Source organism: Anabrus simplex, chromosome 1 (genome assembly GCF_040414725.1).
Source record: "Anabrus simplex isolate iqAnaSimp1 chromosome 1, ASM4041472v1, whole genome shotgun sequence".
Lineage (NCBI taxonomy): Eukaryota > Metazoa > Arthropoda > Insecta > Orthoptera > Tettigoniidae > Anabrus > Anabrus simplex.
Window position 1 is genome coordinate 403,328,859 of NC_090265.1, and position 21,929 is coordinate 403,350,787.

The 21,929-nt window shown below is 43.0% G+C and overlaps 1 protein-coding gene across 2 annotated transcripts in view; it reads right to left on the reverse strand.

The window, feature by feature from the left end:
- LOC136866616 (esterase FE4) overlaps positions 1-21,929 on the reverse strand; it is a 301,969-nt gene that overhangs the window by 212,630 nt on the left and 67,410 nt on the right. For both annotated transcript variants that reach the window (XM_068226597.1, XM_068226595.1), the window contains exon 5: positions 21,596-21,781. In XM_068226597.1, coding sequence (XP_068082698.1) covers positions 21,596-21,781 — 186 coding nt within the window. The remainder of the gene's footprint in view (positions 1-21,595; positions 21,782-21,929) is intronic.

The following is a 21,929-nucleotide window of genomic DNA, read 5'->3' on the forward strand; positions in this document are numbered from 1 at the left end:
GGAGATCAGGGGCTGGGGATCTTAACAACTTCTCTTAGAAAACAGAGTTGCGCTGCTTTTACTGACATTGGTTTTAATTTTCCACTTTTGAAGCCAAGGTTCAAAGGTGAAGAGTGTTTCCTGAAGATAATTTTGAACTCTGAGGTTTGCCATGGGACAGAGGAAATTGCTGTCATCAGCGTACGTTGGACGGGGTATATCTGATATGTATAGATTGAATAGTGTTGGTGAGATAACTCCACCCGGAGGGACTCCCGCTGCAACTGGGCGTAGGTCGGACAGGGTCTTGTTGACTTCAACTTGGAACTTCTTATCTGATAAGTAATTTGAGAGAAGCCTGATCTTATAAAGATCTACTCTTAATAAGTTTGTAAATACGGCCTTGGTGCCATACCCTGTTAAACGCGCGCGAAATGTGCAGAAAACAGGCTACCGTGTGCTCCGATCGTTGAATTCTTTGTTATTTTCTCAGTGAGACTGGTGAGTTGGTGGACTGTACTGTGCTCACTGCGGAAGCCAAATTGCTCTTTATTGAGGAGATTGTTGTTGTCTATCATGACGTTGAGTCTAGAGAGGAGCAGAGACTCAAAGAGATTAGAGATGATAGAGAGAAGGGATATCGGTCTGTAGTTTTGGAGACAGGTGGGATCCGAGAGGGTTTTGAGGATCATGATAACGTTTGCTGTTTTCCATGTAAGAGGAAAGTGTAAGTACCGAAAGATATCATTGAATAATTTGGTGATGAACGTTAGGAATTTCCTAGGGACGCAGGAACGTCGAGGTCGTTTCTGCATTTAACATCTTGTTAGCAGCAAATTGTTCTTTGCGGGAGGTCAGTTTCAAATCAGGTGGGAGATTGACTTCAGGTAGGTTGTCTACTTCGTTTTCAACCATGTCTATGAAGTCGTCATCCGATGATTCTAGATTAGGGGTACAAGTAGACTCATATGTGTCTGCTCAGTTGATAGCCTTATCATAATATGTATAGGTCAATCCTCGCTGTCCATGGAGGGATGGTATACCAGTCATTTTCCTAGTGAATTTGCGAGCCATCCTGTGGAGTGAGTTATCAGCCAAGTTTAGTCAGCCAGCCTGGATTTCCAAGCTCTAATCCTGTGAAGCCGAATTAGTATTGCCAAATTACGTCGTTTTCTGTTCCATAATAATTTCAGATAAGGATCTCTGGTGAGTTACCATAACTCGCAGGTGCTGTTCCTTATCTTGCTTTGTGTTTTAAATTTCCGAAGGCAGTGTGTCCTTTCTGGAGTGTACAACTTCAAGTCTCATGGTGGCAAATTTAGAAGCCGCCCCCAAGGGCGCAGGTCATACTCTGACCAGCTATGAATAAGTAACACTGGCCGCCTAAACAAGAAGTCAAGCTTCGGGAAGAAGATCTACATCGCCCTGCATTACCACTCAAAGCCCAAAACGAGGCTGATAGGCTAAAAACTCACGGTACTGGCCCCGCCTGTACCAATGAGACGATTATGCTGCTGATTCGGTCAGCGGTTGCAGAGTGGGTTTCAGCATACAGGTGGCCACGACTCGTCCGTGGTTCGACGGCTCTGCACACTGACCGGCCAACCGAGCAGACGAGGGGTGACTCTGCCGTGGATCTACACCTCTGCATTCGGTAGACAGAGAGGGGCTGTTCTGAGAATGGTTTTCCGTAGTTTCCTATTTACCTGCACTAAGGTGAATACCGGGACAAATCCTAGTATAGACCACGGCCACCAACCCCCTCACCTTCTCCGAACATCCCCTTCACCGTATCACATCTCCTTCACCTGAGAGATGGCCCTTCACGGATAGAATGAAAACGCTTTAGTAGTAGTAACACAACTCAATTCCGCTGTGAGCTTCGGAGCTATCGAAGTCAGTAGGGACCATGACAATGCCGAACGCAGTCCTCGGTGAAACGTTGGGACAATCACATGCTTCTGGACACGGCCTGTAAGCCCAGAAAGTACATACATGATTTATGATTAATTTATTTCAAAATTTCGCTGCTTGCCCTAAAATTGGCTAGCTCACAGTAAAATAATGGGCTGGCGCCTCATGAATTCCGCTACAGTGATTCGCGTATTTTAAATATCAGAAAGACACATGTTCTCAGGTTGCTAGTGGAGGGATGAACTAACCACTGGTGACACTACACCAAGTGTGGCTAAATTCAACCCTTCTAAGTAATTACTTAGCATCAAAATTGTTTTAGCATTGGATTGCTGGTGGATTTACGTCGCGCTGACACAGATAGGTCTTATGGCGACGATAGGATAGGAAAAGGCTAGGAGAGGGAATGAAGCGGCCGTGGCCTTAATTAAGGTACAGCCCCAGCATTTGCTTGGTGTGAAAATGGGAAACCACGGAAAACACTCCTCAGGGCTGCCGACAGTGGGGTTATAACCCACTATCTCCCGGATGCAAGCACAAAGCTGCACGCCCCTAACCGCACGGCCAACTTACCCGGTAGCATTGGATTGTACATATTGCTTTAATCATATTCCGAAGTTCATTTAATCACTATAATAAGAAATTTTATCATTGTTAATAAGGGATTCCGATCGTTTCAATTTCGTGGTGGTGATTTTTAATCTGAAAATATTGCCTAGTTGGCATGAGAATAATAACAGTAATTGACTCAGAAAAGACGTATATGCACGAGTCTACTTTGAAATACTTCCGAGAAAAAATCAACTCGAGACCATGACTCTCATTGGTTTAATTATGCACTGCCTGACAAAAAGAAATTGAAGCGCCCAGAATAAATGATCGGATTTCAATGTAACTTCGTACACGTACACATCATCGAAGGGTAGAGTTATAGTTCTCTGTGACAGATAGAACGGCCACCAGAGTGCATTGGTGTTGTTCGTTTTCAGCAAGGTCTGTCTAGGGAGGTCTGGTCACGCTACCACAATCCTTTGCGGTGGTGGCCATATTGGGTCTCAAATATCGTTGTTACGTGGGCGTGCCCGATGTAATGATGTGAGTTAATACTTGTATTTTGAAGGAAAACGGGATACTAGTAGTATAATGGGAGAGTTCGGCCGCCTCCTCCTCCTCCCGCCGCCTCCTCCGCCTCCTCCTCCGCCGCCGCCTCCGCCTCCGCCGCCCGCGGGAAATTTGAGTTTTGGCGGGAAATTTGAATTTTGGCGCGAGATTTGAATTTGTAAACAAAGCCACGTGCTTTTTGACAGCTGTCATCGACAACAACGCAACGCTAACCTCACTGCTGCCATCTTGACGGACCTAAACCTCACTAGTACCAACCTAACCTAACTAGCGTGAGGTAAACAAACCCACGTGTTTTTTGACAGCCACGTGCTTTTTGACAGACAACAACGCATCGCTAACCTCAGTACTGCCATCTTGACGGGTCTAACCTTAGTGGTACCAACTTAACCTAACTAGCATGAGGTAAACAAAGCCATGTGCTTTTTTGACAGCCACGTGCTTTTTGACAGATTTGTAAACAAAGCCACGTGCTTTTTGACAGACAACAACGCATCGCTAACCTCAGTACTGCCATCTTGACGGGTCTAACCTTAGTGGTACCAACTTAACCTCACTAGCATGAGGTAAACAAAGCCATGTGCTTTTTGACAGCCACGTGCTTTTTGACAGATTTGTAAACAAAGCCACGTGCTTTTTGACAGACAACAACACATCGCTAACCTCAGTACTGCCATCTTGACGGGCCTAAACCTTAGTGGTACCAACTTAACCTAACTAGCATGAGGTAAACAAAGCCACGTGCTTTTTGACAGCCACGTGCTTTTTGACAGATTTGTAAACAAAGCCACGTGCTTTTTGACAGACAACAACACATCGCTAACCTCAGTACTGCCATCTTGACGGGCCTAAACCTTAGTGGTACCAACTTAACCTAACTAGCATGAGGTAAACAAAGCCACGTGCTTTTTGACAGCCACGTGCTTTTTGACAGCTACCATCCGCCATCTTTAAACTACAGAGCGCTGTGCTGCCCTCTTGCGTCACCTGTCATCGGCAGTGCTGCCATCTTGGCGGGCCTAAACCTTAGTGCTACCAACTTAACCTCACTAGCTCGAGATAAACAAATCCACGTGCTTTTTGACAGCCACGTGCTTTTTTTTGACAGCTGTCATCAGCCATCTTTGAGCACCGTGCTGCCCTCATGCGGGGCAATTTCGTCAGCTGTCATCCGCCATCTTTAATCCAGAGAGAACAGTGCTGCACTCTATGTGGTGGCGGCAATTTGAAAAATTCTATGTGCTCTTGTTGGGAAACAAAGCCACGTGCAGCTGTCATCGACCATCTTTGAGCGCTGTGCTGCGGGCAATTTCGTCAGCTGTCATCCGCCATCTTTAATCCAGAGAGAACAGTGCTGCACTCTATGTGGTGGCGGCAATTTGAAAAATTCTATGTGCTCTCGTTGGGAAACAAAGCCACGTGCAGCTGTCATTCGCCATCTTTGAGCGCTGTGCTGCGGGCAATTTCGTCGGCTGTTATCCGCCATCTTTAATCCAGAGAGAACAGTGCTGCACTCTATGTGGTGGCGGTAAATTCCACGTGCTTTACAAACCTATGCGCTTTTCTGACAGCTGTCATCCGCCATCTTTGAGAACAGTGCTGCACTCTATGTGGCGGTAGCAAATTCCACGTGCTCTACAAAGCCATATGCTCTTTTGACAGCTGTCACCCACCATCTTTGAGCACTATGCTGCGGGCAATTTCGTTAGCCGTCATCCACCATCTTTAATGAACAGAGCACCGTGCTGCCCTCATGCGGGGCAATTTCGTTAGCTGTCATCCGCCATCTTTTAATGAACAGAGCACTATGCTGCTCTCTGTAGTAGCGGGTAATTTGAAAAGTTCTGTTAGCTGTCATCCGCCATCTTTAATCACCGTGCTGCCCCGGTGACGGCAAATTCCACGTGCTCTTGTTTGGAAACAAAGCCATGTGCAGCTGTCATCCACCATCTTTAATCACCGTGCTGCCCGGTGACGGCAAAATCCACGTGCTCTTGTTTGGAAACAAAGCTATGTGCAGCTGTCATCCGCCATCTTTAATCACCGTGCTGCCCTCTATGTGGTGGCGGTTAATTCTATGTGCTTTACAAACCTATATGCTTTTCTGACAGCTGTCATCCGCCATCTTTAAGCTGTAAATCCCCGATTCTCGTGTTAGAAGTTGTAAAACAGATTCTTAATCCGAGTTGTCAGGAAGGGCAACCGGTCGAAACAATAGTGTATGACGTGAGAGGCTAGATACTGCCAGTTTTGCATCAGGAAGGGCGACTAGTCTTAAAACAAATTCTTGTGATTTAAAAATCTTAGTTTTGCGTCAGGAAGGGCATCCGGCCGTAAAACAATAGTTCGTGATTTAAAATCTAAGAAGTGCATCTAGCTGTAAATCCCCGATTCCCCGTGTTAGACGTTGTAAAACAGATTTTTAATCCGAGTTGTCAGGAAGGGCAACCGGTCGTAAAACTATAGTGTATGAGGTTAGATACTGCTAGTTTTGCATCAGGAAGGACAACTCAACAAATTCATGCGATTTAAACACATTTTTGTTCCCAAGAGAATCGAACCCGAGACTACCAGGTGAGAGGCATGCATACTGTAGGCTATAGATTTGTTCTACAGTCCTCGAAGTATCGGCACAGTCATTCTGAGCGAGTTGTGTGGAATGCGTGTGTTAGCTGAAATTGTACACGTATCTTCCGGCTCAACCTTGAACGAGGACACTACATGCTGATAAGCGGCTTGTAACTCGCGAAGGTCTTTTTAGCTGAGTACCATTCAAGCTCTTAAAACACAGTACCAATTAAGGTTGTAAAATATTCTGAAATAGTCCTCCTCTGTGGTGTAGTAGTTAGCTGCTACCCTCGGAGGTCCGAGTTCGATTCCTGGCTCTGCTACGGAATGTGTAGCATTTAGCCTATGTAAGTTCCTAACGTAAAATATCATGATTGTACGGAGAGGTTAAAACACACACAGTGCCTACTCCTATCGAAAGAGCCTGCACGGTACCGGCATGTAGGCTTCTCCTGGTGAAGGAGCTTGCACATGGTTTAACGCCTCCTATCAACAGCCCTTACTTAATGCTGGCTTTCTTGCACACCCCGCCTCACACCATAGTTTTACGACCGGCTGCCCTTCCTGACTAGAATTTTAAATCGCAGTATACGCGATAAATTTGTTGTAGTGGGTTTTATAACTAGATATCCCGGTACCGACACATAGCCTACTCCCGCTGAAGAAGCCTGCACAAGGCTTATTGCTTCCATCCGACAAATGAATCACCGTCAAGTCTTGTACTCAAAAAATCATTTTCGAAGGAGTCTGCACAAGGTTTAACGTCCCCATCAACAGCCCTTACTTAATGCTGGCTTTCTTGCACACCCCGCCTCACACCATAGTTTTATACGACCGGTTGCCCCTCCTGACTAGGATTTTAAATCGATATCCCGACATAGCCTACTCCTACCGAAGAAGCCAGCTTAACACCTCCATCCAACAAATGAATCACCCTCAACACTCTTCAATCATTCTCGCTACTTCGGATGATAGCGGGTTCGAACTGGAAGCCGTAAATGTTAGGCGAGGGACCTGCGCGATCGTCATTGCATGATCTAGCCGGATGCCCTTCCCGATGGTATACGTTGCCAGGATTTGAATCGCGTACCCCGACTAGAAGAAGCCTGCACATAGCTTAACGCCTCCATCCGACGAATGAATCACCCTCAACATTCTTCAATCATTCTCGCTACTTCGGTAGATAGCGGGTTCGAACTAGAAGCCGTAAATGTTAGGCGAGGGGCCTGCGCGATCGTCATTACATGATCTAGCTTTAGCTCGATACCTACAGGTAAGGAATACCGCGGATGTACCCTCGAGAAGTCGAGGATCACACGCTAACTTTCCAAGGCTCGAACTCTTAAATTCTGACACCTCGGCATCAACAGGAGGTTCGAATACGTCAGCCTGCAGGTGGGAGCTCTTGTTGCATTCGTTCCGACTGTACCCGCAGTTGCCAGCTCAGCGATTTTTCCACATCCGCTTGGTAACAAGCAGAATATTTAGCCGCTGCAGTCTGCGCGAAGGGCTCACAGTTCTCTGTATGCGTTTATTACGTACACACACACACATCTCCCGTCTGCAGTGAATATTATTCTTCAGCCTTTATCTTAAGGTAAGGTAGAACTGTTAGTTACTTTTTTATTTGCAAAGCAACTTCTACGCTGGACATCTACATTCATATATGTTTATTCTTTTTTTAGGTACCGTTCGAAAGTACGCAATTTTATTCATCCCAGTAACAGCCTGCAGCACGTGCATTTTTTTAAAAGGTATGTTTTCGAACTTTGAGTTGTAAAGATAATTAGGTTAGATGATGCACCCTACACTACATTCACATATGTTTCTTCTTTTTTTTAGGTACGAGCAGAATATTATTATTCGAGTTTCAGGCTTGAACGCACGCATTTTATACATCCGAGTAACAGTTTGCAGCGCGAAGATTTTAAGGTATGTCTGACCTCTATTCGTTGAAACTTGGTTTCTTCTAAAACATCATAACTTTAGTCTATTGATAAATAGTTGTTCTCTTTTATCCTCACGCGAGGTACGTACATAGCTATGTCCGCCCTCAACAGGCTGAAACTTGGTTTCTTCTAAAGCATCATAACTTTAAGCAATTGATAAATAGTTGTTCTTGCGTACTATAGACGTGGTATAATTTCAAACACGTACACATAGCTATGTCTGACCTCAACGGGTTGAAACTTGGTTTCTTCTAAAACATCATAACTTTAGTCTATTGATAAATAGTTGTTCTCTTTAATCCTCACGCTATAGACGGGGTATAATTTCAAACAGGCACACATGGCTATGTCTGACCTCAACGGGTTGAAACTTGGTTTCTTCTAAAACATTGTAACTTTAAGCTATTCATAAACAGTTGTTCTCTTCAACCTGCATACTATAGACGAGGAATAATTTTAAACACGCGCACATAGCTATGTCTGCCCTCAACAGGTTGAAACTTGGTTTCTTCTAAAACATCATAACTTTAAGCAATTGATAAATAGTTGTTCTCTTCAACCCGCATACTATAGACGTGGTATAATTTCAAACACGCGCACACATAGCTGTGTCTGCCCTCAACAGGCTGAAACTTGGTTTCTTCTGTAACTTTAGAGTATTGATAAATAGTTGTTCTCTTCAACCCGCATACTGTAGACGTGGTATAATTTCAAACATGCGCACATAGCTATGTCTGCCCTCAACAGGCTGAAAATTGGTTTCTTCTAAAACATTGTAACTTTAATCTATTGATAAATAGTTGTTCTTGCATACTATAGACGAGGTATAGCTATGTCTGACCTCAACGGGTTGAAAGCTGGTTTCTTCCGAACATCGTAACTTTAGTCTATTGATAAATAGTTGTTCTCTTCAATCATCATGCTATAGACGTGGTATAATTTCAAACACGTACACATAGCTATGTCTGACCTCAACGGGTTGATACTTGGTTTCTTCTAAAACATCATAACTTTAGTCTATTGATAAATAGTTGTTCTCTTTAATCCTCGTGCTATAGACGTGGTATAATTTCAAACACGCGCACACATAGCTATGTCTGCCCTCAACAGGCTGAAACTTGGTTTCTTCTAAAACATCGTAACTTTAGAGTATTGATAAATAGTTGTTCTCTTTAATCCTCACGCTATAGACGTGGTATAATTTCAAACACGTGTACATAGCTATGTCTACCCTCAACGGGCTGAAACTTGGTTTCTTCCGAACATCGTAACTTTAGTCTATTGATAAATAGTTGTTCTTGCATACTATAGACGAGGTATAGCTATGTCTGCCCTCAACGGGCTGAAACTTGGTTTCTTCCGTAACTTTAGAGTATTGATAAATAGTTGTTCTCTTTAATCCTCACGCTATAGACGTGGTATAATTTCAAACACGTGTACATAGCTATGTCTACCCTCAACGGGCTGAAACTTGGTTTCTTCTGTAACTTTAGAGTATTGATAAATAGTTGTTCTCTTCAATCCTCATACTATAGACGTGGTATAATTTCAAGCACGTATACATAGCCATGTCTAGTCTCAACGGGCTGAAACTTGGTTTCTTCCGAACATCGTAACTTTAGTTGTTCTCTTCAATCCTCATGCTATAGGCCTAACTCACAGCCATGTCCAACCTCTATACGCTGAAACTTGGTTTCTTCCGTAACTTTCACCTAATCTCTATCGGTCGTTCTCTTTTCAGATGTTCCCCTGCTGCGAGGAATGTAATGTAACGTTTGCAAGGCGTGATAACTTCATGCGCCATATGAAATCAAAACACCCTAGCATAACATCTGCTTTATGTAAAGTTTGTAGTGTGTATTTCGCTAACGTAGAGCGATATGAGGATCACTTAGCAGAGGTACATCAAATATCTACTCGCCCTCAGGTAGTAGTAGGGAAAAAGCGTGCAGCTACTGATGTAGCTGTAGAAAGTACTAGTAGTAAAAAACCTAGAAAAAATCATGAACAGATGTCCCCCTGCTGCGAGGAATGTAATGTAACGTTTTCAAGGCGTGATAACTTCATGCGCCATATGAAATCAAAACACCCTAGCATAACATCTGCTTTATGTAAAGTTTGTAGTGTGTATTTCGCTAACGTAGAGCGATATGAGGACCACTTAGCAGAGGTACATCAAATATCTACTTGCCCTCAGGTAGTAGTAGGGAAAAAGCGTGCAGCTACTGATGTAGCTGTAGAAAGTACTAGTAGTAAAAAACCTAGAAAAAATCATGAACTTCAAACTATTCACTGCGAGCACTGTAACACTGATGTACCATCTTCGCATTTTCAGGGGCACTTACGGAGTAATGCGCATAAAAATAATGCGTGTAGAAGTGGTAGTAACGCAAACATCGAGGAAATTAATACAGCATTTAAAATTAGGATTGCTAGTTACCGAATTCGCACCAGTCAAAAGTTTCAGAGCACTTCAAACTTTTTAAATTGCGTTCAACCGGATGTACAACAGCTTCTTGCTAAATCTTTGTCCAATCATAGTTTATTTAAAGTTAATTTTGAACTTTTCGCCTTGTACATTAAAAGCACGGATGAATCCGAAATAACGGACATTAAATCATTTAATACGAAGAATTTTATCATAAGTCAGTCGACTAATTTTGGTGATGTACTTAGGGATGTCTCTAACATTATTTCAACTAAGAGCGAGGAATTTCAGGAAAAGGAATCAGGGTGGGCTTTAGTTGAAATAATGTATCTAGAAGTTAACATCAATAAGTACAATCCTATGCGTGGATCTTCGCACATTGAGCTGCCGACATGGATTCAGCGAAAAGAAGCTGTTGTAAACATCCAAAACAATGACGAAGCATGTTTTGCTTGGGCGGTGATGTCAGCTTTAAATCCTGCTAAATCGAATGTAGCGTATAGAACATCATCGTATCCACACTATTCAACGCAGCTAAATTTCGATAGTATAGAATTTCCCGTACAGTTAAAGGATATTAAGCGCTTTGAGGAACTAAATAACATTAGTATTAATGTATATGGTGTAGAGAAAAAGTCTGTAGTAGGTCCTCTGTATTATACATGTCATAAGAAGAGTACTCACGTTAATTTACTCTATATTGAAAACAGTGAGAATAGCCACTTTTGCTGGATTAAAAATCTGAGTAGACTTGTTGGCAGTCAGTTGTCAAAACGTAATGGTAAAAAGTGGCTATGTGATGGATGCTTGCAGTATTTTAAAACTGAAGATCAGTTAACGAAGCACTCCAAGAATGACTGCAATCATGTACGTACAGAGATACCTACTACAGGCAATAATGTTTTAAAATTTACAAATTTTCACAAGCAGATGTGGGTACCGTTCGTGATTTATGCAGACTTTGAAGCCATCCTCACGCCATGCAACACATGCTCACCTAATCCTGACAACTCTTTCACTAATACTACGCACATGCATGTCCCGTATAGCTTCGCGTATTACATCAAGTGTAGTTACGATAGTACGCTTAACAAGTTAGAGCTGTATCGAGGACATGATGCTGCTAAAGTATTTTTAGAAAGACTTGAAAGTGATGCAGTTCGTCTCGGTCGTATTCTGAATAGTAATATTCCTATGAAGCCACTCACCGACATTCAGTTAAATGATCATGAACGTGCTACAAAGTGTAGCATTTGTGATGGGGAATTTTCCGAAAATGACCCTAAAGTTTTTGATCATGATCATTTAACTGGTTTCTACAGATGTGCCGCTCATTATAGCTGTAATCTTAAGTATAGAGTTCCTAAATTCATCCCTGTAATTTTTCATAACTTATCTGGTTACGACTCTCATTTCATCATTTCACAATTTGGAGCTTCAGATGAAAAAGTAGATATAATCCCTCAGAATAAAGAGCGGTACATTGCGTTTGCAAAGTCTGTAAAAGTAGATGCTGAGCATTCTATAAAACTGAGATTCCTTGACTCGTTTCGCTTTATGGCGAGTAGCCTCGATAAACTTTCTAGTCATTTACAGCCTGACCAATTTACGGAAATTCGACGCGTTTTCCCCGAAGAAGCGCAGTTTAATTTACTTCGGCGTAAGGGTGTTTTTTGTTACGAATATCTCGACTGCTTAGACCGCCTCGAAGAACGTGCCTTACCATCGAAACAATCCTTTTACAGCTCGCTGAATTCAGCAGATATTAGTGATGATGACTATTTACATGCACAACATATCTGGGAGCAGTTCCACATTCAAACGCTGGGTGAATACTCTGATTTATATTTAAAGACAGATGTACTTTTGTTAGCTGATGTTTTTGAAAATTTTCGCTGTGTTTGCATGAACACCTACAGCCTTGACCCATGTCAGTATTTTACTGCACCTGGGTTAAGTTGGGACGCGATGTTAAAATACACGCGTGTGAATTTGGAACTGCTGTCCGATATCGATATGGTGCACTTTATAAAAGCATCCATTCGAGGCGGTCTGAGTCAGTGCAGCGGCCGGTATTCGAGTGCTAATAATAAGTACATGCCGAGTTTCGATTCCAGTCAGGAATCTCGGTATATCGTTTACCTCGATGCTAATAATCAGTATGGGTGGGCGATGAGTCAGCATCTACCGGTGAGTGGTTTCCGCTGGCTGACGCAGTGCGAAATTGATGCTTTACAGCTACACGCCCTAGGTGATGAAGCTGATAAAGGTTATTTCCTCGAAGTTGACTTACAGTATCCTAAAGAGTTACACACTTCTCATAATGACCTACCGTTCTGCCCTGAAAATATGAAGTCCCCGTACATTGCATCAACGACGAAAATGCTCATTGCTAATTTATGCGATAAATCTAAGTATATCATTCATTACCGAAATTTAAAACAGTGTTTGCAGCATGGTTTGAAGTTATCCAAAATTCATCGCGTACTAGAATTTAATCAGTCACCGTGGCTAAAGCCATATATCGATCTGAACAATAATTTAAGAACGAATGCGGTTAACGAGTTTGAAAAAGATTTCTACAAGCTCATGAATAACAGTGTGTTTGGTAAGACTATGGAGAATGTTGACAAACGCGTTGATGTAAAATTGATTACAAACTGGGATAATATTAAGAAAAGGTATGGTGCTAACTATTTAATAAGTAAACCAAATTTCCACAGCTGCACCATCATACATGAGAATTTAGTTATTATACAGATGAATCGTGTCAAGGTTAAGTATGACAAACCTACCTACGTCGGCTTCACAGTACTTGAATTGGCTAAAACACTCATGTATGAATTCCATTACGATTATATGATGAAGAAGTACGCGCATAATGCGCAATTGCTCTACACAGATACCGATTCGTTTATTTATCAAATCAAAACTGATGACTATTACAATGATATAAAGCCTGACTTGGGTAGGTTTGATACGAGTAACTATCCTGCAGATAATCAATATCATCTGCCGCTAGTGAACAAAAAGGTTCTAGGTAAAATGAAAGATGAATGTGCTGGGAATATTATCGATTCATTTGTAGGTACTAAATCCAAGTCATATTGCATAAAACTCTTAAATGAATTACAAATAAAGAGATTGAAGGGGGTTAAAAAGAATGTCGTTCAGAATCAGCTAAGTTTTGAAAACTATAACAATTGCATTAAAAGTAATCCACCTGTTTTGCATAAGCAAATGTCTGTCATTAGAAGCAAGAAGCACCAGTTGTACACACATTTAATTAGTAAGGTAGCCCTTAATAGCGATGATTGTAAACGGTTTGTCATCCCAAATTCTACCAACACGCTAGCCTGGGGGCATAGTAGTATTGATAAGTACTACTTTACATAAACATTATGCTAGAGGTGTGTGTGTACTTACGTTACGCTGTCTTACATCACAAAGAGGTACGCTGAGAGTGTAGTACGGCAAGTTTAAACTTGTACATTCAAGAATTGCAACGAGAAGTACGCAAACATCACTGGGGTAAAATGATTCAAGATAAAACTTGTACATACAAGATGTAAATAAATAATGTAGAATTAGCATATTCTTTTATTTTAGGTTAGGTATCACCTTCCTCCCGCTCCTTATTTGCAAGATAGAGTTTTTGTTTATTACTCATAGAAGAAGAAAGAAGGTGATGAGCAGTTTCGTAAGTATAGTTCGGTAAGTATCTCGAGAGCAGAATTTTTTTTTTTTTTTGTCATAAAAGCACATAGCTTTGTAAAGCACGTAGAATTTGCTACCACCGGGGCAGCACTGTTCTCTCTGGATTAAAAGCTTTGTTTCCAAACAAGAGCACGTGGAATTTGCCGTCACCGGGGCAGCACGGTGATTAAAGATGGCGGATGACAGCTAACAGAACTTTTCAAATTACCCGCTACTACAGAGAGCAGCATAGTGCTCTGTTCATTAAAAGATGGCGGATGACAGCTAACGAAATTGCCCCGCATGAGGGCAGCACGGTGCTCTGTTCATTAAAGATGGTGGATGACGGCTAACGAAATTGCCCGCAGCATAGTGCTCAAAGATGGCGGGTGACAGCTGTCAAAAGAGCATGTGGCTTTGTAGAGCACGTGGAATTTGCTACCGCCACATAGAGTGCAGCACTGTTCTCAAAGATAGCGGATGACAGCTGTCAGAAAAGCGCATAGGTTTGTAAAGCACGTGGAATTTACCGCCACCACATAGAGTGCAGCACTGTTCTCTCTGGATTAAAGATGGCGGATAACAGCCGACGAAATTGCCCGCAGCACAGCGCTCAAAGATGGCGAATGACAGCTGCACGTGGCTTTGTTTCCCAACGAGAGCACATAGAATTTTTCAAATTGCCGCCACCACATAGAGTGCAGCACTGTTCTCTCTGGATTAAAGATGGCGGATGACAGCTGACGAAATTGCCCGCAGCACAGCGCTCAAAGATGGCCGATGACAGCTGCACGTGGCTTTGTTTCCCAACAAGAGCACATAGAATTTTTCAAATTGCCGCCACCACATAGAGTGCAGCACTGTTCTCTCTGGATTAAAGATGGCGGATGACAGCTGACGAAATTGCCCCGCATGAGGGCAGCACGGTGCTCAAAGATGGCTGATGACAGCTGTCAAAAAAAAGCACGTGGCTGTCAAAAAGCATGTGGATTTGTTTATCTCGAGCTAGTGAGGTTAAGTTGGTAGCACTAAGGTTTAGGCCCGCCAAGATGGCAGCACTGCCGATGACAGGTGACGCAAGAGGGCAGCACAGCGCTCTGTAGTTTAAAGATGGCGGATGGTAGCTGTCAAAAAGCACGTGGCTGTCAAAAAGCACGTGGCTTTGTTTACCTCATGCTAGTTAGGTTAAGTTGGTACCACTAAGGTTTAGGCCCGTCAAGATGGCAGTACTGAGGTTAGCGATGTGTTGTTGCCTGTCAAAAAGCACGTGGCTTTGTTTACAAATCTGTCAAAAAGCACGTGGCTGTCAAAAAGCACGTGGCTTTGTTTACCTCATGCTAGTTAGGTTAAGTTGGTACCACTAAGGTTTAGGCCCGTCAAGATGGCAGTACTGAGGTTAGCGATGTGTTGTTGTCTGTCAAAAAGCACGTGGCTTTGTTTACAAATCTGTCAAAAAGCACGTGGCTGTCAAAAAGCACATGGCTTTGTTTACCTCATGCTAGTGAGGTTAAGTTGGTACCACTAAGGTTAGACCCGTCAAGATGGCAGTACTGAGGTTAGCGATGCGTTGTTGTCTGTCAAAAAGCACGTGGCTTTGTTTACAAATCTGTCAAAAAGCACGTGGCTGTCAAAAAAGCACATGGCTTTGTTTACCTCATGCTAGTTAGGTTAAGTTGGTACCACTAAGGTTAGACCCGTCAAGATGGCAGTACTGAGGTTAGCGATGCGTTGTTGTCTGTCAAAAAGCACGTGGCTGTCAAAAAACACGTGGGTTTGTTTACCTCACGCTAGTTAGGTTAGGTTGGTACTAGTGAGGTTTAGGTCCGTCAAGATGGCAGCAGTGAGGTTAGCGTTGCGTTGTTGTCGATGACAGCTGTCAAAAAGCACGTGGCTTTGTTTACAAATTCAAATCTCGCGCCAAAATTCAAATTTCCCGCCAAAATTCAAATTTCCCGCGGGCGGCGGCGGAGGAGGAGGCGGTGGAGGCGGCGGGAGGAGGAGGAGGCGGCCGAACTCTCCCATTATACTACTGATACTGCGCCGCACCAAATTGTCAAAATAAGACAACTGACGGAATTAGAGTGTTTCGCTTCCCGAGAGATCAGCAATGGAGAGCTCAGTGACAGTGGGTACAAAACTGTTGGCGTGACAAATGGCAACCTACAGATAATTGCTTCTTGCGCGAGGTTAGTTAAGTTATACATTCGTATTATTCCTGAATAACAGTATGTTTATATGAACGATGTTTTATATTTGTAGGTCTTATTATGTTTTTTTTTTTTTTGCTAGTGGCTTTACGTCGCACCGACACAGATAGGTCTTATGGCGACGATAGGAGAGGAAAGGCATAGGAGTTGGAAGGAAGCGGCCGTGGCCTTAATTAAAGTACAGCCCCAGCATTTGCCTGGTGTGAAAATGGGAAACCACGGAAAACCATCTTCAGGGCTGCCGACAGTGGGGTTCGAACCCACTATTTCCCGGATGCAAGCTCACAGCCGCGTGCCTCTAACAGCACGGCCAACTCGCCCGGTGTATTTTCTTCTAGCATCATTTTGAAGAATGGCAATTTGAACTAAAGAGGGCAGATGGACGGAAACTACTCAAGTGGAATTCCATCACAACAATTTTCAAAGTCCCTAATCCACCTAGGAAACCTCCCAAAGAAAGGGAATTGTCTTTCAAAACAAGCAAGAAAAGTAAGAGGAAATGTGTAATACTAGTATTGATGTTTATGAAAATTTCCTTTTCATGTTTCAGGCTCCATGGCTAAATGGTTAGTATGCTGGCCTTTGGTCACAGGGGTCCCTGGTTCGATTCTCGGCAGGTTCAGGAATTATAACCATAATTGGTCAATTTCGCTGGCACGGAAGCTGGGTGTATGTGTCGTCTTAATCCTCATTTCATCCTCTTCACGACGCGCAGGTCGCCTGCGGGAGTCAGATCAAAAGACCTGCACCTGGCGAGCCGAACTTGTCCTCAGACGCTCCTGACACTAAAAGCCAAACGCCATTTCATTCCATTCCTTTTCATGTAAACTACAAACAGTATCATTCTAACCCTACATGCAACGTAGAAATGTTTCACAGATATTTGAAATGCTTGTTCCTGTTCAGTTACCAATTATAATCACAACAAACAATAGGCCTCTCACTTCAAACCAACAATTTATGTCCAGCTGGCCATCATTACAACAATTGTATTGATAATAGCAGTCTTATACTGTACCGGTACTGTAGTTATTTTTTACAGCTAAATTTCATTCATCTTAAATGCTCTATAGAGTACATTATATGGCTGGACAAATACTTCAAGATCACAATACTCGCTTCACTCGCACTAACCAACTACTGTAATTTAATGTACCGTAGCCTAACATAATATCCTAATGTAATCCCCTCGTCGCCATAAGACCTATCTGAGTCGGTGCGACGTAAAGCAACTAGCAAAAAAAAAAAAATAATAATAATCCCTAAAATAGTCTAACCTAGGTTAACTCAACTTAATAATGACTGAATTTCTATTTCATATGAGATCGTGTCTACCAATGGCTTTAATTTTCTTAACCATTATTATTATTATTATTATTATTATTATTATTATTATTATTATTATTATTATTATTATTATTATTATTTGCACGAATATTGGGACTCAGCTAAGAGCCCCGTGGTTGCCAACTCACGCTCCCTGGTTAGGAGAGCCTGACGCCCCTTTCAGTCGCCTCTTATGACAGGCAGGGGATACCGTGGTTGTTGTTGTTCCATTGCCCCTCTTAATAAAGAAAACACTGAAGGTAATTCATTACAACCGTCGTTTAGTACTTTAAATACCGGTACAGTACTTCAAGTTCAGTATTTCATGTACCGGTAATCATAATATGACACAGGTGCTGTACAGATTTCTATGTTTCTGGCAATAAGATTACGTTTTGACAGATGATATTAATAAGAAACACAGTATGACCAAGTTGTAAGGAAGTAAAAGAGAAGAGCATGAGCTTTTCTGTTGATTCTTGTTTCTCAAAAAAGAAAAAGAATAGAATTTCAGGCTCTGTTAATTATCTTCCTATTCAAATACCTGTGAATGTATTCATATCATTTAAGTGTTATACAGTTATATATACATGGCCAGGAGATGCCCAATTAAATTCTTTATCAAAATTGGTTGGTATTTTGTTTTTATTTCAATGTACGGTACTGAAATCCTCTAAATTTGAATACACTTGCCTTTGGTTACGCTCGCTTAAAGACCCAACATGGCGGCTCCATAAGTAACATTCGTGACTTGATCTCCCTAGACAGACCTTGGTTTTCAGTGTTGTTACTAGGCTTGGTAGGGTATGTAAGGGGCGTGAACAGTGTCAAATGTTGAGTGACCACTGTGAAGGACACGGAGATACCGCGTACTGGCGTGAGACAGCATTACCAGCACATGATAGATTGTGGGTACCCATTTGGCCAGCTGGGCGAATCGTGCAATATCCAGATCTGTGGGGCATTCGGATGTGACAGTGGCCACGTGTTGGACTGCATGTGAACGTAAGGGCAGGCATACTTGTCAAGGTTCCGATCAACCACGTCTGACCACCACATGGGAGGATCATCGTATTGTGCACCAAGCACATCGCAACCTCTTCACATCTGCGCCTGCCATCCAAGAAGAAGGAATGGACTCCCTGCAACATTCTGTGACATCCTGCACCATTGGTCGGACACTAGGAGCAGCCGGATGAGGGAATTATCTTCCCATGTGTAGGTTGCCGTTAACACCACAACACAAACGAGTGCATTTCGCAACATGAACTGCTGAGGAATAGCGTCGCATTGTGTTCAGCGATGAATCGCGGTTCTGCTCTACCCCGGATGACCATTATCTGTGAGTATGGTGGCGACCTGGGGAGAGGTCCCATTCTCCCTATGTTTTGGAGTCAGGTCACGGCTGGTAGTGACTGAGGGAACTCCGGCGGCGCAACGGTTCCGACACGAACATACTGCGTCCTCATGTGTTACCTCCCATGCGACAGTATCTTGGTGCCAGTTTTCAACAGGACTATGCTCGTCCACACACGCCACGTATCTCTATGAACTGTCTCCGCGATGGTGAGATACTCACGTGGCCAGCAAGAGCCCCAGATCTGTCGCCGATAGAACATGTGTGGGACTAGCTCGGACGTCAACTCCGTTCCAGTGCCAGTATCCACGATATCAAGGATCGGTTACAACAGTTGTGGGCCAGCTTGTCCCAGGAGAGGTTACAACAGCTTTACAACACCTTTCCAACCGAATCAGTGAGTGCATCTAGTCGGAGGGGGCGGGGGTTGCAACTTCATACTGACAAGAGCGCTCGCACTGCCAAGTTCTTTGCAAATTTGACTCGAATTCGTAATCACTGAAATAACATCACATCCCCTTTCAACACGTGGATTTTTTTTTTACTATTTGTTTTGCGTCGCACAGACACAGATAGGTATTATGGCGACGATGGGATAGGAATGGGAAGGAGGCGGCCGTGGCATTAATTAAGGTCCACCCCCGGCATTTGCCTGGTGTGAAAATGGGAAACCACGGAAAACCATTTTCAGGGCTGCCGACAGTGGGGCTCGAACCCACTATCTCCCGGATGCAAGCTCACAGCTGTGCGCCTCTAACCACACGGCCATCTCGCCTGGTATGTGAAGTTTCATTTCGTTTCCACCTTCCATTCTGAATGTTTCAATGACTTTGTTAGGCAATGTAGTTGTGAGACTGACTATCCTTAAATTCTTTGTTGATTTCTCCAAACGATTCGGCCCAACCAATGACTTTATTATATGACTTACTTGACTTTTAATTCCAGGTGGAACATAGGGCCTCGACGAAATTTCTCCAGCTTACTCTACCTGCCGCCAATGCTTTCACCTCCCTAAATGTCTTGTTAACTTCAGCAATCTCCTTGTCTATGGTTAATCCGATTCGTATCCTGTATTTCATTGCAAAAGTCGTCTCCATAAAATCCGACCGGCATCAGTTTCGTCTAGTTTCTGTAATGAATTTAATTCAGGTGTGCGAGTTATTAGCCCACAGCACCCTAAGTCCAGTGGAGGGGCTGCCTCTTGTCAGCGCTAGACCGCAGGATTTTTCTGTAGGGGTTCCCTCCCTTAGCCTTTAAAAATCCCTCGTTACTAAAGGCAGTGGTTTCTTCTTTGTTTATCCCTAAGAAGAAGGGCTGCCTCCTCCGCCAGCTTCGCCGTACCAAAGGACTCCTCCGACGTTGGTGCCGTTGAGGTCTTCACCAGAGCACCGATAGCCGTCACTTTCCAGGGTTCTTGTAGGGCCTTCACAGCTACCGTAGCGGTCATGGGTAAAGCCCGGATTTTTATGCAGTAACAGGTTAGATTGCAAACTAATTTGGTAAATAGGAAGTGTCGGCCATCCGCTTTTCCACAATGTAGCAAGAGTAACATAAATTATAGGGGTTCTGATAGGCCGTACCCCTAACGTTTATGCAAACCCCATAGCACAATCGTTGTGAAGGTAGACTATACTTGCTACTCGCTTCAGTAAGTTTGCATTCTAACCTATTAATGCATAAAAATCCGGGCTCTAGTCATGGGGCACACACAGTCACCACTGTATATCACCTCTACAGGCAATCCCCTACTTCATGCTGTTGGCCACCTCCCACGACGTGGACGAGGGGTTGGACTTGTGGGAGGCACTTTATTTTATAAATTGCTTTAATTGTACTCTGAAGTTCTATTTACATACTTAGAAATCATCCTTATGGAACTTAAGTAGCATTGCTCCTAAATGGCATGGTAACATACTTACTAGCCTATGAATTTACTTCACTATAATTTTGTCTTGTATTCGGCACCCTTTGTCATTGTAGCAACCTGTAAATGCTGTAGGTGAATTGTGAAATTTAGGAAAATGCATCTCGAGCCTCCTTTGGCGTATTGGTAAGTAATATTAACCGTACTCCCTAAAAAAGTCAAACTACAGCATTCCAGATAAGGAACCCCCAGCATGTGACCGTTCCAAAAGACCTTTTCATGCCCACTGCTTCCCTAGCTTCGTGTTTCAGGATTCTCTTTTCGAAAACTCACTTCAAGGTCCTCAATATTTTATACAGTGTGTTCTAAACGTGGCGATTTTAGTTCACACGTTCAGGAACACTTCTCACTTTGTTGCTTATCTTCATCCATAGCCTAACATATTTGGTCAGTTATATACTGTATGAACAAATTGTATGAAGAAATTACTATTATACTAAAGAGAAAAGCCCAGATAATTCCTGACAAGGAATTGTGTTTACAATGCTCTGTTCTTCTGGTATGGGCTAAAATTTTGTTTCTTCCATCGAGCTATCTCAATCTGATCTTTGACAATAAGAAAGGTGACTGTTTTATGAACGATATTAGTGGCGTCATTCTTTATCCAGCCCATAGCTGTGATGATTGGCGTAAAAATGTGTCATCTAGGATAACCTGGAGTATTTGTATACATTTTGGATATGATACGCACTGCCGTCTTCCGGCTCAATGAGGAAAGCATGGCAAAACTACCTCACTCGACACTTTCCTAGTACCTACACTTCTTCAACAACACCTTGGCCATGTATTATAGCAAGTGGTTAAACTATTCACGAATCAATCAATCTTCGGATCCAACGTATGTATACATGTAAGTAAGGTTATATTTGGAAGAAATTCAAGTAATGCACCCAGAATGCTGTTCAGTGAGTGAAGAATTATATTATATTAAGTTACAAAAATAACAGCAATAGACTGGGTTATTTGACCATGCATGTGTGGCGCTTCCCACAGTCGTGCCGTTTGGGACGATCTACTACCGTTACGTAGCGTCTTAGAAAGGCATGCCCGTCCACCTGGAATAGCACAACGGTACATACACATGGCCTAATAACCCAGTCTATTGCTGTTAGAGGGCACTCTTACCTTTGGTCATAGGAGATAGCATGAGGAAGTGAACTGAAGCCCCTCCAGAACTGTGGCCGACGATTGTCACTTTCTTAGGGTCACCGCCGAATGCCGCTATGTTCTGGTTGACCCATCGGAGAACTTGAACGTGATCCTTCATTCCTGCGTTGCCCGGGGAAGCATCGTCCTCCGTGCTTAAGAAACCTAGAATAAGCATCACTGATGTAGCTCCTAACGAAGGTTTAAATAGGAATTAACATATCGTGTCCCATAGATTATATTTCTGCTGCAGGTACAGAATACCTTTCCACCTGCATGGTTGCTTTACGTCCGTATTTTGTTAAAACCTCGT